Source organism: Empidonax traillii, unplaced genomic scaffold, assembly GCF_003031625.1.
Source record: "Empidonax traillii isolate 1590-97213 ecotype Southwest subspecies unplaced genomic scaffold, ASM303162v1 scaffold566:size1034704, whole genome shotgun sequence".
In the NCBI taxonomy this organism is placed as follows: Eukaryota; Metazoa; Chordata; class Aves; order Passeriformes; family Tyrannidae; genus Empidonax; species Empidonax traillii.
Genome location: NW_020955759.1, coordinates 845653 through 867803, shown reverse-complemented (window position 1 = coordinate 867803; position 22151 = coordinate 845653). Strand labels below are relative to the sequence as shown.

General features: G+C 35.1%; 1 protein-coding gene across 8 annotated transcripts in view; it reads left to right on the top strand.

The window, feature by feature from the left end:
* The window catches only part of OXR1 (oxidation resistance 1), a 142694-nt gene that overhangs the window by 97531 nt on the left and 23012 nt on the right, over positions 1–22151 (top strand). For 6 of the 8 annotated variants that reach the window (XM_027897903.1, XM_027897900.1, XM_027897899.1 and 3 more), the window contains 3 exons: positions 2637–3421; positions 7251–7419; positions 10360–10522. In XM_027897903.1, the coding sequence (XP_027753704.1) occupies positions 2637–3421; positions 7251–7419; positions 10360–10522 (1117 nt within the window). Of the gene's footprint in view, positions 1–2636; positions 3422–7250; positions 7420–10359; positions 10523–19505; positions 19579–22151 lie in introns of those variants that run through there. The other 2 variants (XM_027897906.1, XM_027897905.1) reach the window with 1 other exon arrangement.

Genomic DNA, 22151 nt, shown 5'->3' with positions numbered 1-22151 from the left:
CGGGCATTTAAAATCAACTTTAAACCGCATTATTAAAAATCTTTGTTCAATTCTTTCTCTTGCCTAATTTTTATACTGTTCCCAGAAATAAGATAAATGCTGTCTTTAAAAACCAAAAAGGATTTAAAAAAAATAATTAGGTAAAGGCCTCCTTTACCTATTTCAGGCCATAAAGCACAAACATTTGCATACTACCATGACTATCTAGCATTAACCAAGGTAGAGATGTCTAGATATGAGTGTAACTGTTTACCTGATATGTAAATCTTAAATGCAGTTATTTTAATTAAGATGTAAAGATACTTAGAACTCTGGAAAAATACCATTTTACAGTTCTTATAGGTAATACAATAAGCACATCTTTCTTGATAATCTTACTACTTCTGAGCATCCAGGTATTTAAGTTGCCTCCTACCATTTTTAAGTTCAGTTTTGGCATAGACCTGGTAGTGAAATGATGTCTTGGGTGCCTGAAGTCATCTGTCTCTTGAAAGAGCAACTGAAGTACATATCACTGCGGAAGTACTTTGGGGCTTTGGATGCAGAATGCTTTCAGCATGATTGCTTTTCTGGAAGTTTATTTTCCAGAATGAGTTTTGAAAAGTTCCTCAAAGTTCCTACTTCAATTGGTGTACAGTGGAAGGAATAAGATAAGGAAAATTAGATGACTGTTTTTAACCTACCTGTCTGAATCATAATTCTGCAGTTGCAAAACAACTTTTTTTCTAGCGTGTTTAGCTTGTTAATGACTTAGTAATGACGTACAAATGTAGCTTCCATGCCTTATAGCACATAATTTGTTTTGTTTACAATATGAATGCCTATGGAATGAAAACCTGTCTGTTAAAAGGTCACGCTGCACGCTCAGAGCCCTGTATGTCCAATCAGATGTATCTTTCTTGTCAACTCTATAAACTATTAGATAAAATACTTCTAGCATTTTCTTCAGTCCCAGCACTTTTTTATCTTAGCCTCATAAATTTGAGGCATATTTATAAATTTGAGGTAAAATAAGTCTGTAAAAACAGAAGTCCCAACAGCTGCAGCTAGATCTGACAAGACCTGTGTCTTGAGGTATTTGAGACTTAAATCATGTTTTCTCACTGAGAGTGAGAAATATTTTCTTAAATATTCTATTGTTACAATTAACCCTGCTTTCTCCCTATTTTGCCAACCATCAAACCTGCTTAAATTTGGGAAAACAATCTTAATACTAAGATTATTGATTTGGAAAATGATCATGAACATGATGGATTCTTTGGTTCTTAAAACTGCAATTTTGTGTTGTGTGGTTTCTATATGTAAACCCCAATCTATGCTGAAGCTGGACAAAAAAAATCTGACCACATACAGATGCCTTGGATTTCATGAACCTTAGGTTATGCTTGTAAAAAAAGCACCTATTACCAGAGTAATCCTGAAAAATCAAGGAAATGGCCCAGTCTAATGGATAAAAAATTCTAAATTCTAACCTAAATGCTTTGTATGCAGAATTACTCCAGCAGCAGAAGCATAATATCAGTTCTATCTAAACACTTAAATATGAGTGTATAAGCTTTGCAAAAACATCCTGAATTTCCACAGCCTCAGTAATATGACCTAACTGAATAAAGTTTTGTAGAACTGTGGAGTGAATATATTATCCTTCAAGATACAAAATTAACGTACAAGCTTCTTAAGTGTTTAATAATATGTAATAGAAGATGTGATGGGCTTGTGATAGCAAGGAAGTTGACACTGAGAACTCTTGCCAAGAGTATGTTTAAGCATGTGAATTTATGAAGGTTGTGTACTGCTCATGTTTTTTTTTGACAAGGGAAAAGCTTGAGTTCTGTAGATGCAGTTGAGCCATGTTCACAGCACCTTTCTTGTCCTCCTCTTCTAAAACTCATAGAATTTCTGGTTAGCTCATCTTGAAAGGCAGATTTGAGTAAGACTATTTGCTATGGGGAAAATAAGTTTTTATGCTTGCTTTTTACTTCTGTTATTTATCAGCATCTTCAGTTGTACTAGTAGCTTGGTGTTTATTTTGCCAAACAGTGGTATCTTCCAAGTTAGGTACCTGCTGAATACCTTTTTTAGGTATTTCCCATGAGCAGAATAGTAACATCGATGTTGATGGTTCTTGTTGTTCTGCATTGACTGGCTTAACTAAGGTTAGACCAGATGACTTCTGCCATTCACTTCTTACCTGTAAGCTAGGTGACAACTTCCTCATAGTGTGGAACAGATCTGCACAGCTGTACTGGCCTCTTTGGTAGACAAAACTTAAAAGATTGTGGATGGCTTTTACCTTCAGAGGTTATGTTTGTGTGTAGCTTTTTGTTGGTTTTACTTTGGCTTTTATTTTATTTTTATGCTCTAAGTGCCTCAAACAATCAAGTTGGTTTCATAGGAGAGCTTCTCCTTGTGAAAGTAACATCATGAATTGGGAAGTTCTAGCTATGTCATGCTGGCAAAAGGTCTGCCATGTTTACTCTTAGTGTTATGTTTCATGCTTGTTTATTACTAATGCTCTGGATTAAGTTGTTTTTTGGAGTTAGTTTTTTAAGAGCTTAAACTAAACTTAATAAAGAAATGAACTTGATATAAAAGGTATAACAAATGTTAAAACAACCTTCTTATCTGCCCAACAGAGATGTAGAACAGCTGTCAGTAAGAGAACATTGCCATTCCAAGAAATCTGCAAAGAGCAATACAGATGAAATGGATTCCAGGATGCGGGATACAGGCAATGACAGTGCTAGTACTGCCCCCAGGAGCACAGAGGAGTCTCTTTCAGAAGATGTATTTACAGAATCAGAACTCTCTCCCATACGTGAGGAACTTGTTTCCTCAGATGAGCTTCGACAAGATAAATCTTCTGGAGCATCATCGGAATCTGTCCAAACAATAAACCAGACTAGTGCTGAATGTTTAACAGTCATTTCAGACTCAAATGAAGCTGCCAGTGACTTAAAGCCCAGTGCCGAAGTGGCTGTAAGTGTTAAACAGTTTGGTACCCACTTAAGTTCAGAAAGTGCTAAAATGCCTGTAAAGGGGGGACGAGAACCTCCTGAAAATACTACTGATGTTCCCCAGCAATCATTGCAAAGATCTCATGGTAGTGAGGAGTGTGGCAAAGAGGCAGAAGCTGACAGGGATCAAGGTTCCTTCCTAAGAAAAGAACCAGATAATGAGAATGAAGAGGAATGTCCACCTTGTGAAGATACCACAGACTCTCGAAAGAAAGAGACAGCTAATGGAGGAAAAGTAGTGGGAGAGCAAACTCAAGACTCGGAGAGAGAAGTTGAAGAACTCCGCAAACTCTGGAAGACCCACACTATGCAACAAACAAAACAACAAAGAGAAAACATGCAACAGGATTCACAAAAGGAAATTAGTCAGAAAACTGTATCTGCAGGAGATGAGCGATTAGAAGGTGAGTCGGTGGGTATTTATAGATACAGTGTTAGCCTTTGGATTTACATAGTATCACCCTACAATTCAATAGAATTTTTGTACTTTGTTTTCATTCTCTGTGGCACATCTCCCCATATATCGGTTGTGTTTCTCATTGGATTGAAGAAACACCAAAGTTAAACCACATCAAGTAGTGGAGAAAGTATTGCTCAGGAAACTGAGAATGCAAATAAATTTGTTACTGTAACTTTTCCTCATTGAAATTGTATCTCTGGTCATACTAAATCACAATATCTTGGTAGGGGAAATTCAAACAAGCCTATAAAATCAGGCCTATGATGCTTTGACCACTATACAGCTCAAAATTAAGAATGTTCTTTAGCAGTCATCTATCTGTCACTTAAATTTTGATCACAGTGTACATGTGTGTGAATGAATTTTGAGCAATGAAGTGGTTATTTATGGCATGTCTGCCTTGTCGTTAAGGTTTATGGTGTGAGCAACAAACACCAGAGTTTAAACACTGGGTTTGATACTTTAAGAATGTTGTTTTGCTTGCATCTTGTCATACTTTCATGGTGACTAGAACAAGGTTAAGCATCCAAAAAGCATTTCTCGAGACAAATAAGAGCTAGATAAGAAACTAATGTTATGGATTTAGGGAACAACTAAATTTTATTTCTTGAGTACTTTTATTCTTCTGCAAAGATCAGGGCCTGGAATGATTAGTTGGAAGTTATCCTGAAGGTCTGTTGAAGTTTTTTTCATATAGAAAAATGTTTTGCCTTTAAGCAACTTAAATATGCTTCTGTGTGTATTTGATTTTGCTTTTTAAAAATATCATAGGTCACTTTCGGATGCTTTGCTATCTTACTAGTTGAGATAAATAAACTAGTTGTTTTAATTGAGCAATATTTTGGGGGACTAGAAAAAAATCTATATGACAGGCATTAAAGATATGTGAAGTGCATTCGAAGGTCAAATCTTATATGTCAGTAATGAAAAGTTAAAATTATATTTAATAGATAGGTACACTCTTTGGTTGATAGAAATTTGTCTTACACTTCAGAATCTGGTATAATAGTTTTTGTTGGTTTTGTCTTTGTTTTGATTTTTTTCTTCTCCTGTTAAGGAAGTAACTGAATTTTGACACTTGAGGCAGGTGAATGGCTGCATTGTTCTGTAACAAGTCTTAACTTTTATGCCTTAAATATTAAAAGTAGTCTTCTGGCAAATATGTCAGCTAGCAGTAGTTGCTGATTGTAATTTATAAAAAATGCAGGTACTAAGTGCTCTTTACCACAACTGCTGTTTTTCTTACAATTGAATATTATTTGTAATTTAGTTGCATTCAATGGTTTAGTTTTGGTTTTCTAAAATATTTTATCATAGTAACTGCAGGTTTTTCCTGTCTTATGTGATCTGTACATTCACAGAGTAAGTACACAGATAACCAAATAGTGCCTGCATAAAGTCTCACAGAAGAGAAACCTTCTGCACGTGGTGTTACAGCCTTGCTCAGGTTTGAGCAGGTAAAGGAGAAAGAAAAAAAAAATTAAAGCACAGGTTCCTTTTTGGAGGTTTGTACCAATTACTTCATTCAACTTCCTTAGGAATTATTACACGTTGGTTATTCTTGCATGCTGTATTAGCAGAATGCAAATAAACCAGTAAATTTAGAATTAATATTTTGCAGTCTAAATAGATTTGGTGAAGCTTCTACAGGTACAATTAAATAGAACCAAGGTAAAAGCATAGATCTGCTGTTTAACTCTTGAAAACCATTAGACTAAATATGAGAGGTCTATTAAGAGTAGGACACTAAAAATACTAGGTCAGTTAAAATTTTAAATACCATAAATGCAGTCAGAATAAAACTCTGAAATAGTCATACTATGAGTTTTGGATCATTAAGTTATTGAGATAAGTCTTTTTATCTCTTTTATACAACAAGGACTTCATTGAATTTTTTTTCTTCTGTGGGAGTTTTGAGCATTTAGGGTTTTGGGAACTGCTGTTTTTTTTATATTTTCAGAGGTCAGATGTTTCTGAGTTTGGAATTAATGATCTGTTTCTTCTGAATAGTGAACAGGTGGCACAATACAAGTAGATAACTATGAGTAGGCTAGAATAACTGAAAAGGTCTCCGTTGTATCTATTTTCAATTCTTTTATTACCCAGAACTCTGTACTCTCCCATTTTTATAGACACTTATGTTAACCACTGGACTGAAATAAAGCTAAATGTAGTTGGTACTTTGGAGAAACTGTAATGGTCTATAGTTTTCTGTGTGTATAAACAAGCTGAAATACCATTTATAGCATGTCTGCTGCTTAGATGAATATTTGCATAGATTGAAAGGAAAAACAAGAAGTGTGACACACACAATAGCCATTGCTGAAATCTTTTCTCATTAAGTATGTATCAAATATACAGGCAGATATTGGAGAACACGGAAAAAAAAGAGCATCTTAAATAGCCCTTTTGAGACTTGGGGGTAGGGCTAAATTGTTTTTTTTTTTTTTACTTTGTCTGCTAGCTGGAACTATATAATCCCATTTCTCTGAGCTCAGTGAAGTTCTAAACTGCTGCATCTGAAGGACCAAAATACCAGATATCAGGTCATTTTAGGAGTACTTATCTAACACTGCCACAAAGTTCATGCGTCAGACCTATGAAACTGTCTTTTTTTGTTTCTTTTTAGAGATTTTTTTTTTAAATCTGACAATTTACCTTTGAGCATACACATTTATAAAATACTTCCAAATAACACGTTATGACTAATTTACCATACTCTATACAGCAGGTATAATTCTAAAATCTTGACTGAAAATTAGGAGGCACACATTTAAATAGTTACTGGGGAAAAAAAAACTCTTTTTGGGAGCGGTGCTATTTTAAACTCTCTGCTGGAAATCTGATTGAGAAAAGATACAGTAGCAATGTTTATAGATCAAGAAGGTGGTGTTTTATGTGCTTAGTGGATCTTTGGTCTGCATAGAAACTGAAGGAGATCTTCAGCTGTAAAGAAAAGATGAGTGTCCTGGAACTGGACACTGGAACATAATCTGTATGTACATTTAATACCAGAGGTAGGATAAATCCTTTCTTGTCATAACTGATAAGAACTCTTAAATTTTTCCCTTCCTTCCTTTATAAAAGTCTCTTTTAGCTGAAGGATTTGGGCAATTGATCTAGTAAAGAAACAGTTTTAAGAAGGCTTCTTGCTTTACCTTCTGCTGACATTACAATCCAGACCTTGAGGGTAATCATATAACTATTAGTTTAGTTGAATATACTGCTGGAGGGAAAAAGCTGTACTGCAACATCCACTATACTTCATCCTGAGGTAGTGTTCATGCCATTGAGGTGTTTGGTATAGCTAACAAAGTAAAATTAATCTTAATCCTGTGTTAGTAGTGTTAGAACTTTTCCTGTTGCAAATAAAAAGTAACGAACAGGTTTGACGTGTGAATCAAGCCAAAGTACATATTTAGCATTGTATCTTTTGCATGTATGTGGGATATCTGTTTAATAGTGGGAGGGTTGTCTGATTCAGTGAGTGGAATGCTTTGAGAATACCTTCTGAATACTTTCAATCATGGATGAAATTCTATCATAATGTGATCTCCAGAAATGAATGTTACAAGTATTGAATGTGTTGTACTCTGAAGTATATTCTACTGATGCAATTTACATTATAGGTAATTATTACTACTTATGTTACCCTATCTGCTGTTACTTGTTTATAAAAGTGTCCTATATACCTCTACTACCTAATACAAAATTAGTGATTTTGTTAAGCTATTTTGTACATTGTGAATAGCTTACTTTTTCTTTATTAATAGGGTCTTCTACTACAAAAGAGAAAAGACGACACCGATCTCACAAGTTTCTGCTTCTTAGGGTTGGAAAACCCATGAGAAAAACATTTGTTTCTCAAGCAAGTGCATCAATGCAACAGTATGCACAGAGGGACAAAAAACATGAGTACTGGTTTGCTGTTCCGCAAGAAAGGTAAGGAGGTAAACTGTGAAAATCAACACTTTGCAATAGGTCTTTGAGCTTTGTTTTTCTTCACCATTCAAAATTTTTCAGTGACTGTATCTATAAAGCATCACAAAAAAGGGCCAACATCTGAGGATACTGTTGGTTGGCTTGTATTTGCCACTGGAATACCTCATTACCTTACTGAAATTTCACTGATTTGCTTGAGTTACATGTTGATTCAGCCAGTACTTTCTCAAGGGATTATTTAGGCTTTTGTTTGTAGCAAATAATTACTGAAAGATTCAAGTAAGTGTTGTGTGGTGGAGGAAGCGAGTTCTGCAACAAAGTTTTTATTATCATTACCTGTGCTTCCTGTTATTTAGAAACTTCCTCAAAATTCTCTCTACTTCTTAGAGCTCTGAGTTCAGAAGAGCTAGCTAGGGCCCTTTTGTCTTATCTTCATACATGGAACATAAAACCTTTCCAGGAAGCGAATTAAGTATGTCTGCTGGAGAAATATCAAAATTTATTGCCCTCAAAGACATGAGATGTCCATGCTCACTTTTACAGTCTTTTATTCTGAAATGATCTTTACTAGGAAACTATGGCTTATTTTCAACTTGAATGTGATTTTTGGGGGTATTACATCCTTTGCAAAGAGTGGGGGGAAGAGAAAGAAAGAAAAAGGTATCAGCTATCATCTTGTATAAATACCTACTCACAGTGATCAAGTCACTTCTCCATCTTTTCTTTTGAGCTGAATGGCATAGAATGTCCAGTTGAGGTACTGCAGTTGAGGACAGATATGGATCAATTGGAGAGAGCCAGAGGAAAACAGCAAGACTAATTAATGCCTAGAAAGAGTAACATATAAAGAAAATTAGAAGTAAGTGGGGTTCTTTAATCTAAAGGAGAAAAGATTGATTACAAACATAATAATTTCATACTTAAGTTGATTGCAACAAGAAAGGCATTAGTCTTTTTTTTCATGTCTGCTGTGAATAGAAATGCATAATAGACTGAAATTACATCAAAGTATTCAAGTTATCCAACAGGTAGAATTGAGTCTATACTAGTGCATCAATAGCCCACTTTTTAACATCACCACTGCTTCCTCTTAAGTGGAGGAGATGATCCAAATTCTTGAGTCAAATGTCTTGTCACACTGATTCTGGTGTAGTTAATCCTGTCCGGGCCAGGTATCCTCTTGTGGTTACAATCAACTCAAATTTGCTTGTTCTATTAGTATCATATTCAATTTGAAAACAGATGTTTCACATATGACAGTGATGTCTAGCTCAGTTAATTAAAATGGTTATTGTCTCTTTGGTTCATTTTGTAATGTAGCAGAGCAAGTACTTCAGCATAAAGCAGAGTTTATCACCTATTTCGGAAGATGGTTCTTAGTCTGTATCTGATCTCCTTGCAAAATACTCTACCTATAAAGGGTCTCTCTCTAACTGCATGGAGAGTATAGTATCAGTTCTTTATTCATTTAATGTGTGTCCTGGTTTTTTTGTACACAAAAATCACGTGTCCTCATATTGGGTTTGTTTTTTTAGTTTGGTGTTAACCTTAATGAGTGGTACTCTGCACAGGTAAAAGTACTTAGTGTCAATCCAATTGTCTTTTTCACCTAGTGGTAGGAGAGAAAAGTTGGTACCTGCATTATTTCAGTATTCTTAATGTCAAATGAGATAGTCTGGGAAGAAGTGTTTGAGTTCCTTAAGCATCAAGATTTATGTGCCTTTTTTAGCTGCTGTAATTATACACAGCTCCAAGTTCTTGAGAATTGCATCTTAAAATTGATACCTCACTCAGTGCATGAGGTCTGCATCTTGTTTTGTCTTCTGTAAAAGAATTTATCTAACTTTATGCATTTGAAATGTTTTACTCTCTCTTACTGCCAGAGAAATTCTTTTTCCTTTCGCAAGTGTTGTCCAGGAGCCTTAATTTTAACAAGGGTAACTTTGATTAACTGATGCTCTTTAGAGACTCTTACTACACACCTATGTACAGCATCCCTTTAGGGCAGTTTTGAGAGACATTATTGCTCTTGGTGTTCTTCCACTATTCAGTTTTGCAAGGATTTAGTAAGGGGCGGGAGGGGAGGATGTTCAGATGTTGTTCTTTATACTAATCCAGTATGCAGATCCACTGTAGTGAATATCTCTGAAGAGAGACATACAGACTAGTCAAATTCTTGTAACCAGAACCATAAAGCTCTGAGTCACTTTTCCACCATGAAGAGATACTAGTTGATTTGTTGCAGGTCCTTTTTCTTAGTGCCCCGTCTGTGTACATGCAGAAAGTACTTAAACAGTACAGACTGACATCTAGTAGCATTGCAGATAACTTTCTTCTGTGAATTTGGTTATTTTACTCTTCCAAATGGAGAACCATGACATTTGTGGGAGGCAACTTAAAACGAGGTAACTTTGAGTCTTGGTATTTACTGCAGTCAGAATAGTCTGTATGTTTTCAACCTTATTCCCTCATATCTGTAGTAGTAGTTCTCACAATCGGTATAATTTTGGTATATGTATTAGAAGTGTTCAGCTCTTCTTCAGGAGCAGACATGCAGACATCTTTAAATGCCAATTTTGTTTGTTCATATGTAAGTCTTTTTAAATAAAAAAAAAACTTAGTGTTTTAATTTGGAAGTTATTTCAATTGTAAGCAGAAGTTTCCTATGGGACAGAAATAGCTGAAAGCCTGTACTTGAATATGAAATCAGAGTTAATCCTTTACCAAATTGGTTCCTTTTTTTCCTCCAGTGTCAGCTTCATATAATTAAAAAAAAAATTCTAACTAGTTCCTTTCAAATATGTCTCTAATACCTAGTAAAACACAAAATAGTAAGTATTTTCATTTTAACCTTGAATAGTTCATATTATTAGACATGATCCAAAAGATCAGAAAACTTATCTTGTTTTTCTTCTCTATATCATTACTTGATTTTTCTAGGACAGATCACTTGTATGTCTTCTTTATCCAGTGGAGTCCAGAGATATATGCAGAAGATACTGGGGAATCTCTTCGGGAACCTGGATTTATAGTAGTAAAAAAGAAGGAAGAGCCTGAAACTAGTGAAGAATCTACTACTGAAGATGCTGCTAAAGAGTGGGAGGTAAGGAAGAACAGTGTCAAATATTATTTTAATATATTCCTATGAAAGTATTAAAAAAGATAATGTTAAATACTTTCCTAGAAGAAAAACAAGAGCAATATGCTATATTAGTCTGATTACTATGATCACAACTGTTTAATTTATGCCATCCTAGTGCTTTGCTCTAACATTAGGGCAACATTTCACAATTTCAAGTCATTTTTGTATGAAGCAAATTGTAACTTAAAACTCCAAGTGAAAGGAATGTGAGCACAGCAAAGAAGTTGCAATTTTGATGAAGCAGACATAATTTTCAGTCTGTTAAACTGACAGATTTCTGGTATTTATTATTCCTGTATCTAGAATGTTCAGTACTTATTGGTAAGACTGAAAAAAAAAAAAAAAGGATGGGGCAACATAAAAGGAAAGAGATTGTTTCAATAATTCACTAAATAATTTGTCACTTATAACTTCTTCGTGCATTAAGACACCGTTGAATGAACTTTAGAAATAAATTGTAACTGGAACTGTCTCTTAACTTCTTTATAACAAACACATTTCTCTCATGTGAATCTGTGTCCACTGTGCTTCTATGGACACATCTTTACATGTCTACATGGTTTTGTTTTGTAGTGTACATACAGTTAAAGCACTTGTAGTCTTGTACCTTCAAGTCTTGGTCAAAAGTTTGATGATTCTTGTCATATATATATATATATATTGTGGAAGTATCCCATCAGCACTGTTTGAGTCTCAGGACAGCAATTCCCATCTCTGACTGTAGACTGATCTTCTGTTTTTCTTCTCCCTACCCCCACCCTGCAATGAAGCACATTGAAATGAAGGAAGTCTACACTTATATTTTATGTAGAGGGTAAAAGAAATCTTAAAGAACTGCAATAGTCTTAACTATAGGTAGTAGTTTTCTGCTTAGCTCCAAAATGTAGAATCTCAGAACTCTGACTTCAAACTTATTTAGGTTAAGTATTAGACTGTGGTTACAAAACACTCTGCTGCTCAGTGATTTTGCATGAAACATTTTTGCTTTGAGACATTAAAATTAGTATCATAAAAATGTCTTCTGAACCTTCATATTTTCAGCATGTCTTGCTTAATTACTTTTGCCAGCAGTTTTTTTAGTGTTGACTCCTGCTCAAAGCCTTTATTAGTATTTGATGTTTTAAAACTTGGCCTTTTGGAATATAAGGATCAGTGAAAAGTGATCAATATTATGGTTTAAAGCACAGTATGTCTCTTAAGAGCTCTTCAGTAACTTAACACATTAATATAATTACAGAATAATTTCCACAGAAAATAGTGAAAATTTGTATTCCTGATTAAATGTTGTAAATTTTTAGAAGCTATTTCTGAAGATATTTGAGGCGATCTGTTTTCTGCAAGTGCTGAAATCTGTAAGTTACTTACGATAGGATGAAGCCATGGCTTAAGCCTTTATTCAGGTCTTCTCTGGAAACAGTTGTAGAAAACATATTTCAGAAATATTGTCATTTCTATGTGTTATGTGAAATTATATCAAGGTTGGTTTTTTAATAATATCAAATAGTTTCTGGATTTAGAAGTTAGTGCGATTGATAACTTGATAAAAAGGATGTTATGCAAATACAGGAAATATGCTAATGTGGTCTTTTGTGCATTTTGACTTGAGTAATGTGACTTCTCTGACTGACTTCTAGCATAAATCTGAAAGCTGTGAAAATCTAGCTTTTTATTCAGAAATGCTTGACAGTATGAAATGGTCCAACTTGTCATTACATAAAACTGCATTTATTGGCTCTTAACATATGCTAGAAAATATCAGTAAATATAGGAAATGGTAGCTGTTATTGTCATACTCTTTACTCCTGTTGAATTTCAGTCATTATTTTCAATCAATATACTTCCTTTAACCCAACAAGCTTTTCCTGTCAGCTTTTGCTCCGGAGCAATCTAAGCAGGTGAACAATATAACTGAAAATTTCCTGTAGGTATTGGGCTGAAAAACAGCCTGCCTTCTTCAGATCACAGGAATGGAAGAATTTGGGGTAGAAAGGAAATGGAAAACATTCTGATGTGCAAATGCATCACAAAGTACTATTGATCTACCAAAAGGCTAAGGTAGTGGAGTATCTTTTCCAGAAATGTTCTACCTGTACTCATTGTACAGTGCCTTAAAATGAGAGAAGCAGGAATGAGGGTTAATGGGTTGTTGTAGCCAGGTGGGCATCAATCTCCCAGGCAACCAGCAGTAAGACAATGGGGCACGGTCTTAAGCTGTGCCAGGGGAGGTTTAGGTTGAATATTAGGAAAAAATTTTTACAGAGAGAGTAATCAGACACTGGAATGGGCTGCCCAGGGAGGTGGTGGATTCATTGTCTCTGGAGGTTAAGATGAGATGGAATGTGGCACTTTGTGCCGTGATCTAGTAACTGTGGTGGTAGTGGATCAAGGGTTAGACTTGATGACCTTAGATCTTTCCAAATCAGTTGATGCTGTAATTATCTTGTACTTATGTCAATGGGCTTACACCAAAGAGTGTATGGTATTGTTGGGTTTTTTGATGTAGCTGTGTTTTGGTGTTGGTTTTGTTGTGGGCTTTTTGTTTTTTGTTTTTTTTTTTACCATCTGTACTGAACAACAGACATAGAGGTATATTTACCATGGTGTTCCTTTTTTACTTAATGTGTCTTGAGTTCAAGTGCTAATGGCTTTCTGTATGTGTTAGCACAAATAATGAATAGTAATTTGTGTTAATAAACAAATGCTTTCTCCAAAGCATATTCTCTACTTGCATCTAAACATGGCAAGACTTGACAGCAAGCAGACTCCTTCTGTTGTGCAGTGCCTCAGAAACAGCTAACAGTACTTTATGGTCTAATCTTGTTTCCTTTTTTAGTTCAAGTTAGTGTATTTAGTAGGTTCCTATTTAAACCTGAAATCTGTTAAGGAAACAGATGAATTGCTCTGCACTAGAATAATTGTTATTTAAAGAGTTGAGTCTTCCTTTTCCATTCCCCCAGCTTCTCCCTGTCGTTTGATCTCATTTATTGCCATTATTCAAAACTGAGTCATACTTCAGGTCCGTGTAAATCTAAATACTCACCCACAAGATATTTGAAAACAGGAAACTTGTTATCTTAGGACCCATAAACTTATAGAAGTTGGAAGTGCATCTGTTTTATTGTTTCCATTAGCTTGTTCATTTTTCAGAAAATACAGGAAATTAGTTTGATTTAAAGCTGTCTAGAAGTTAATTTCCAAAACAAAATATGAGTGGATAATTGCAAACAATTTTTCTCAGACAGTGTGTTGTGTTCTGGACTTGCATTTCATAACAATTAGCTTTGTTTTTGCATATTAAATGTCTGTAGAAAACAGACATAATACTTCTGGAAAGCAGTATTCTATAATAACTCACTTGTCAAACTGAATTTGTTAGAACTTGAGATGTGGTTTGAAAATGCTTATTGGATCAGACCATTAGTTGTAAGTGAAGTTCTGCCTTCCTGAAATGGTATTTGACTTAGACACTCAGCCTTTCACCACTAACAAAACTGTAACTTCTGGAGTGTCTTAATTCTATTTGTATGTGTTTGTAGAAACATGAAGATCACAGTGATTCTCATGGTCAGATAAGCACCTACATCCAGTATTCCTATCTTGAAACCTTTTTAAGATATTAAGTTCTTTATTGGATCTGGACTGTACCCTATAACATTGCTATATTAAAATAGACATTTAAATTTTAGAATGCACTCCTGTATTAAACTTTCTATATTCTTCATCATATTTTTTCTATAAATTTGCTTCCATTCCCTACTGTACATTTCAGTGCTTGGATGCTAGTGCAACAGCTGCTTGTTGTGTCTTACATTTTAAAATGTGTTATGAACATAATGCTGTATGACAAGCTGGATAATACTGGATCAGCAGAGAGACGAGGAAGCCTGGAAGTTGTAGACTTCTTGAATGAAACAGTGCACAGAATTTACATGTGAAGATGCACCATGCTAATAGTCCTTGAAATAAGAATATTTTTCCAATATGTTTCTTGAAATGTTGTCTCTTTATGATAGTATATTGGATATATAAGCTATATAGTTATTTGGCTTTTACATCATGTTTTGTCAGTTAAGAAATTGAATGTATTGCTATGCAGATGTTGCTGTGCATTAGCACAGCATGTTTAATAGGCTTTGCTCTTGTACTGGAGGATGAGTCTTTTGAATTCCAGTAGTCATGTGTGATACTAGAAATGTTTGTTAATTTGTTGTGATTGAAGAGAGAGGCTGGTGTCTATTTACATAATCTAATGCCCTTTGCAGAGATTGGTAACTTTCATTCTTGGTTTTGCAATTACCTTCAGCAATATTGTACTGTCTCTCAAATTCATGCATGGGATATTTCTTGCTTTGCTCTGTTTTGTCTCTACTTAATCTATTTGGAATCTATATATGACTTGTAAGTGAAAATCGGAGGTTTTGATTACTTGGAACTGTCCTGTAGTTGGAATCATGGATGTGGAATTGTAATTGATGGTTATTTCATCTATCTGATAGAGAGATCTGGGACAGTCCCTCTGCTAAGAGTTAAAGCAGAACCATTCAACTAAAAAGCTTGTCCTTTTGAGATTCTTCATGGCTGTCAGCATACCTCTGAAAATACTGAGGAAAACTGTGATGGAAAAATGCTGCCTTTTTTTTTTCCCTAAGCTGTTGACAGGAAGCAAAGGATGACTTCTCAAATTAGACTTCCTTTCTTATGGAAACTTTATCAGCCAACTAAGAAACTGTGCTAGCGCATGTTGTGTTGATACCCCTGGAGATATCTTTTGTAATATTTAGTGGGTTTTCTACCTGTAAAGGGGAAAGCAAACAGACTCTAGTTAGCTGTAATCCCATGTTATCTCCATCTGCAACAATTTTTACAAAGACCCAGTTGTTCTAGACAAAAGTGTAGCGGTTCTTCATAGGAGCCTGTACTTTTTTTTTTTTTTTAAATTCAGCCACACTCGTTACTCCTGAACTTGGTACTTGTTTCTAAGTCATCTGAAAGGCTTTTTTACCAAATTGAACTTATCTGGTTTATCTTCAGTAAGAATTCAGGTGACTTTAGTATGCTTTAGCATCAAAATATGAAACTGCCTTTCTTTGATGTAGTGGGATTTCTTCCAAAGACATTGATTTAGCTGGTCTGAGCATCTAAGTTAGGTGTCTTCCTAATTTTTAAGTTCTTGGCAACTTATGTTCTAAAATTATAAAAGGAGTAAGCATACAGAATGCTTCTTATCAGAGCTGTAAAATGCTACTCTAAAAATATTTTTAAAGCTATAACAAAGTTTATAACTCCAGAGTTTTCTGTCATATTACACTAAAGTGTATTAAAGTGATGCTATTTTAAACACTACATGAGAAAGCTTTCAGTTTTTTCTTTTGTCCTCTTTGGTGATTGGAGCTTTTATTATAATCCTGCCTGTAAAATACCTGCTAGATGTAATTAAATAGCAATGTCATCTTTTTAAAAAAATGCATTCTAACAAGTAGATAGGCTACAGAAAGTGAAACTAATGTAATTGCTTATTATTTGTTTGTTCCCAGGAAAAATGATACAACAACATAAAAACAAGCTTTCTTTTTGTCAGTCAGAAATGCAAATGAATTGCACTGAGGTACTGGAGTTATACAGTCTGGTTCTTCTGATTTATGTTTTTTTATTCTCAATTTTAAAGGCTGCTTCTGAAATTGGACTACTGAATTCTGAGAATAATCTTATTTTATGCATATACCTTGTATATAATCTTCTCAGGAGATGCTTGAGAATGCTTATTTTCAGTGTATCCCATTTGTGACTTTTTGTCACAAAACCCGGTCACCTACAGGACTGCTTCATGTGTAATCAATAGCAAGTTGTAAATAAACAGAGTAATTATGCCCCTCAGCCTTCCCCCCACCCTGGTATCCTTCTGGGATAACCTCTCTCTTGAGAGGGAAGGAGCACAGCAAATAGAGTAGTTTTTACTGATGTAATATTGCTCAAAAAGCATGAATATTAAATATTGGTATTGTAGAATTCAGTATCACAATTTTTCTATTGCTGTGGTATCAAGATGCTGTTAGATGCTTGCTGAAACAGAATAATGCCATCTTACCAGCTGCAAAAACACTCTTCCACACCCAGTGTCCAGTCTTCCTGCTGAAGTTGGAGGGAATTACTGTAGGTACTGTCCTTTTTCAGGGTTAGGAGATCTTGTCAGCTGATGACTTGAAATCTGGTATGGCAAAAGGTGTAAACTAGGTAACTGATTTGGAGTGGAAATAAGACATTTCATTAGTTGTATCTTTATTTGTTGGCACTCTCCTTTTTCTCTGCTTCTACTTTAGTATTTTTTAAGACAGATTAGTTTATTAGAAGAAGCAACATTGTGAAGTGCAGTTACTGAAGAGACTAGGCACATTGATTATGTAGCAATCTTTAGCTTGGTTACAAACTAACAATGACAATAACAAGATTATCATTCCGTGTAATTAGATATATTTTCTGTTGCTCTGTTTAGGTAGCAAATAGGTGGATGCTCTCAAGTGTTTGCTGCTGGTTCTGCACATATGTCACATCTGAGCTGGTACACCTTCCTAGAATCCTGTAATTAAGCACTCATGGCAAGCCCTACATTCATTGCAATAAGATATGAGATTCTGATTCAAATTAACAGATCAGCAGTATAATCCACAGATGCACAAAAGAATTAAAGGGCAGTTTATTCATCTGTAAGGGATGTTACTGGAGCCAAATTGCTCATGTGGGCTTTTTCACTGACTAATATAATCGCATCTTCACACTTATTTGGAAAAAAGTGTTACAAGGCTAGAAAGGAGGTCAGCCACAAGAAGACTTTTGCCACTTTTACAATTTCTGTGTTTTTCGGTGCTGCTCAAGATCTCTTACCCTTCTTCCTACTGCCCTCCCAGAGACGTTTTCAGCAGCAGCAGCAGCCCCCACAAGCTGGAAGACTGAGCATCACAACAAGCTGCTGGGCATCTGATAAAGTAACTAGTGCACTCATTCCCATTAAGTTTTGCAGCTGTGAATAAGTGAAAAAGTGAGTTGTCAGATCTAACAAAGAAGTTATTGCTCTTTTCTTTTGAGTAAGTTGTCAAAATCCTTTTGAGAAGCTCAGAGAAAAGCCAGTTAGGTTTAGAGAAAAGCTAAAAACTTCTAAGCAAATTGTTTGAATTGTTTGAATGTTCTAGAAAAAGAAATTGGTCAGTGGGTCAGGTTCTTTTCGTTCTCCCTCAGTCTCAGGGAAACAGTATGTTGACAAGTATTAGGGAGGATTTTCTCTTTTTTCTTAAGGGGGAAAAAGATGACAGCTAAAATAGGCTGTGGGGGAGTTGTGTGTCTAGCTTTTGCTTTCTGTCTTAGAGGTCTCATGTTCAGAGAAAGTTTGAAATATTTTTTCTGCATATTTCCTGTTCCTTTAAGATTTCCCAGACTTGGTAGAGGAGGGGTGGTGTCTGTAGCTTGTATTTAATTTTTAATATTGATGGTAATTCTCATTTGAAACAGTATTGAAGTTGTTCAGGTTTTAGTGTTGTTTTAACTCCATATTAGTTCACTTATTATTTGGAAAAAGGAAAAAAAAAACCCAAACCACAAACCAAACCAAATAAATCCAAATACATAAATAGTCATATGGTTTCCTGTTGAAATCTTACACCATTTGACTGTGTATCTAGTGTATTATTATATATTTGAATTTCCTAAATGCCAGCTTCAATGTCCTAGTGATAATAATGTTTTAAATTGCCACCCTAATAGTTCTTGTAAATTAGGATGAATTTACTTTGAGTTGCTAGCTACTGAGTAAGGTTTTACTGAAAAGAAAAATAATTTATCCCTACGAATGGAGATACTAGTGCAAGGTGAGTTCTTTCAGTACACAGGCTGCAGTAAAATAAAAGTTTTGGTTCTGGCTTTCTCTGCTTGAACGTCTTGGCTCTTAGATCATACTGCAACAGCACAAGTGAGCAATTATTTAATGTTGTTGTGATGCTCCCTGATGCTGCCCTGGCCTGTTTAATACTTTTATGCACAATGTGGGACATGGGTGGTGTGGAGTTTTTTTGATTGTTTTTTGTTGATGGTGGTTTGTTTGGGTTTTTTGGGGGAGGGGTTGAGTTGGAGGTTTTGATTTTTTTTGTTTCGGGGTGTGGGGTAGAGAGCCTCCAAGTGCTACTACAAGGAAATTCTCAAACGGTTGCTAGGAACTTTACTATTGCACATGCCTGTTTAAATAAACATGCTTCCTTAAGGGAAAGAAAATTAAATCATGATTCCGGAAATACTTTACTACTAGGACTAGCATTTAACCCATACAGCAAGCTTATCTTATAGACAAAAGGATTCATTTTATTCTTGTAGCTTACAAAATGAAAATGCTGCAAGGCTAACAGTTTCTGAATGCTTCAAAACCTGTTTTTCAAACAATATTTTAAGTCTTCACTCACTGCTTTTTTAAGTGGTTCTGGACTCTAAAGAATGACTCACAGGGTTTATATACAGTTGTCAACACAAGGAAGACAAACTATTAATGTATTATTGAATGCAAATTTGTTGCCATTAGAACTTGTTTATGAAGAGTTGTAACAGAATATTGCAGGCAGATCTTGGGGATGATTTTTGTATTCTCTGTTACTGTGTAAGAACAATTAAGCTGCTCTGTATCTTTAAATATTTTAGCCTTTTTAACAAACTAGTGCTCTGCAACCACACTTGAACACAGGAAACCTTTCTTCTTCAGTGCCGTCATCACTTGCGATACATCCCCCTACTGTACAGTCGCTCATTTGTTCCCTGCCTTGTCAGTCAAACGCTGGCAGACCATCCTGTCAGCGTGTCGTGGGACTCTGCCTGTGCCTGGAACTGACAGCAGGTACAGAGAATGCTTTCAAACAGCCTTGGACGATATTTTTCTTTTTCATTTCTTTTCTTAGTCTCATTTTATTTTTAGAAGGGAAATGTCTCGTCTCTGGTATGGGAAGAAGGGAAGGAAGCACCAGCCAGTTAATCGTAAATGCACTCTGGTAATTTTCAGTGTAGTGTGTTTGTTTCTGTTATTGCAGTCTTTAAATGTTGTGGTGCAGAGACAGTTTCTGAAAGTCTAAATTTTGGATATGTAAACAGGATGACAGGTCACACTTTCATTACCTTTGGCACGTAAGCTAATTGCTGGTATTCCTTTGACATTAGATAAGAGAAACTACTTTAAGCATTAAGGGGTGCAGCAGTTTTTAGATGGTGTTGGTTGTTTTTTTTTTTCATTTGGAATATTGCATTTTTTCACCAAAAATGTGATTTATAGCTAAATACTGAGGAGTTTACATTGGCATTTAATTAGAGCAGTATAAATCTCCTGAGTTAGCATTACCTTCTCAGAAGTCATTCAGCTGTATGAAGGTCTGATACTACTTCTATATCCGGGGAGATGGGTATGCTGTAGTCCCATTCTCACATTTATAATGGAGGAGAGGACCAATACCACTTTTTGCAGTTTATATTATATTTGCATTAGATCATAAAAGTAACTATGTGTTTTTTTAGTGTTTTTCTCAAACAGATCTTTTACAGTAGTATTGAATTTGTACTGGTATGTAAAGGAAGTAGTTTTTTTTTCAGTGGGACTTAGAAAACAGTAACATCTTGAGGATAAGGAGGAAACGATCTTGACAGTATACTTGTTCTTTTACCCACTGGTAAATCTGGAAGATAGGTTACATTTAGATACTGTCTGTGACAGGCTTTTTACTGCCTTTTTAAGAGTCACAGATCTCCTCGGTTTTGATACATATTTCTTTCAAGGTGCTGTTGACTTTGGCTTTTATTTTTCATCCTTTATTTATAGTTTTTAAGTCTTTCTTTTATCTAACATTTTTACCTTTATTTGTAGCAGGTTACTTGCAAAATATGAAGTGTTAGAGGGAATGGTTCTGTAATAGTTCCTAATTAACACTTTTGAAGTAATAGGCGCTAAAGTTTCCTCTCTGGTAGTAGAGTGTAAAGTGGAGATATAATACCTGAATGAACTGTTATTTTAATATACCCTGTACCAGGGTAAAAAGTATCTGAAGTTTACCAAGAATGTTTTTTTTAACATATAGATAAATACATAAATAAAGAGCTATATCTTGCCCAGATAATAAAAAGTAGTAGTATCCCTTGTTATAATTGTTTCCCTTAGATTGTTCTTTTTAACTTTAGCCAGAGTCTAACTATGCTTATAAAAGTAATACTTATCAGCTCTTAAATAGAGGTTGAACTAAAGAAGACTATGTGGATCATTTTTGCTATGAGAGGTAGAGAACAGGCTATTTTAACATGTAAAAGAAATCAAATCAGAAAAAGAGGCTATAGAAGTATCTACGGACAGGAATATTTTTTAAATGTTGCTATATCTACAAAGTATACTCTATTCTTGAAGTTGGGTTTTTTCTTCAATTAATGATAAAGCTAATGTGCAAGTGTAAACTTTTTGCAGAAAAGAGTTCAGTATTGGTATAATTCTGTGTTATGCAAGACAGTGAGAAGCATATGAAGTGTACAGGTTTCTGACTAAATTTCTCATTAGTGGTTGTTCTGAAATTCGGATGAAAACTCACATAAAATAACAATTGCTAGACAAAAAAGAGTGATATAATAAAACAAGAATGCTAGCTTCAATGAACTAATGGATTATTTACCTGAAAGAGCTTTTCCTTATGGTGGAGTTAATTTGGGCTAAGTGTTGTAGGGATTTGATACTTTCCCGGGATAAGAGATCAAGATTTTGGTAACAAACATGTGCATTATGCTCCCCCCTTAAAATGCCAGTAATGTTAGATTCCCACATTGTAGTAAATGTTTGGTATTCACTGTGTCTCTTTATTGTATTGCAATACAATATTGCAATGCCAGTAAATTTCTAGAATGTCAAAAATGCAGGCAGTGATTCTTCCTATCAAAGCATTTCAGACAAAAGACATCAGACAATGCAAGAGAACAAAAGGTGGATTGCCTTTTTCGGGAATGCTTGCCCCTGGTTTGCAGAGCTTGGATAGGCATTGTAGCCAAAGGGGACAAAACCGATGAAAACTAATCTTTGGCTTTTATATTCTGAGGATATTAATATGCAAAGGGAATTAAAGCAATGTTGGTTTTAACAGTTTGAATTATTTAAGACTTGCACAACTTCTGAGGTTCTGATTTATTGGTTAACTGTACTTGGCAGGCTCATGCCTGTAGGTCTTTGGCTATTATGGAGCTATAATAATAGGACTTACATGTGACAGATAAAAATTTAGTACTTCTTTCCTGTGGATGTCAGAAGTGCAAGGTTACATCAGTCCAATAATAACACTACAGATGTATTTTTAAAATGAGCTTTTCATACTAAGTTTTGTTATAGAGTAATGAGTGAACTAGTGATTTGAGGTTTTTAGTAATAAAAAGAAGCAGAGCACAATCCAGTACTTTCTTACACAGATCACTAAGCCTAGAGCCTTTTCTTGATGACAGATATTTGCCATACCCAGATGTTGCAATGTGGACCTCTTGGAATGAGTCCAGAGGAGAGCCAAAGTGGATCCAAGGGCTGGAGTACCTCTTCTATGAAGTCAGGATG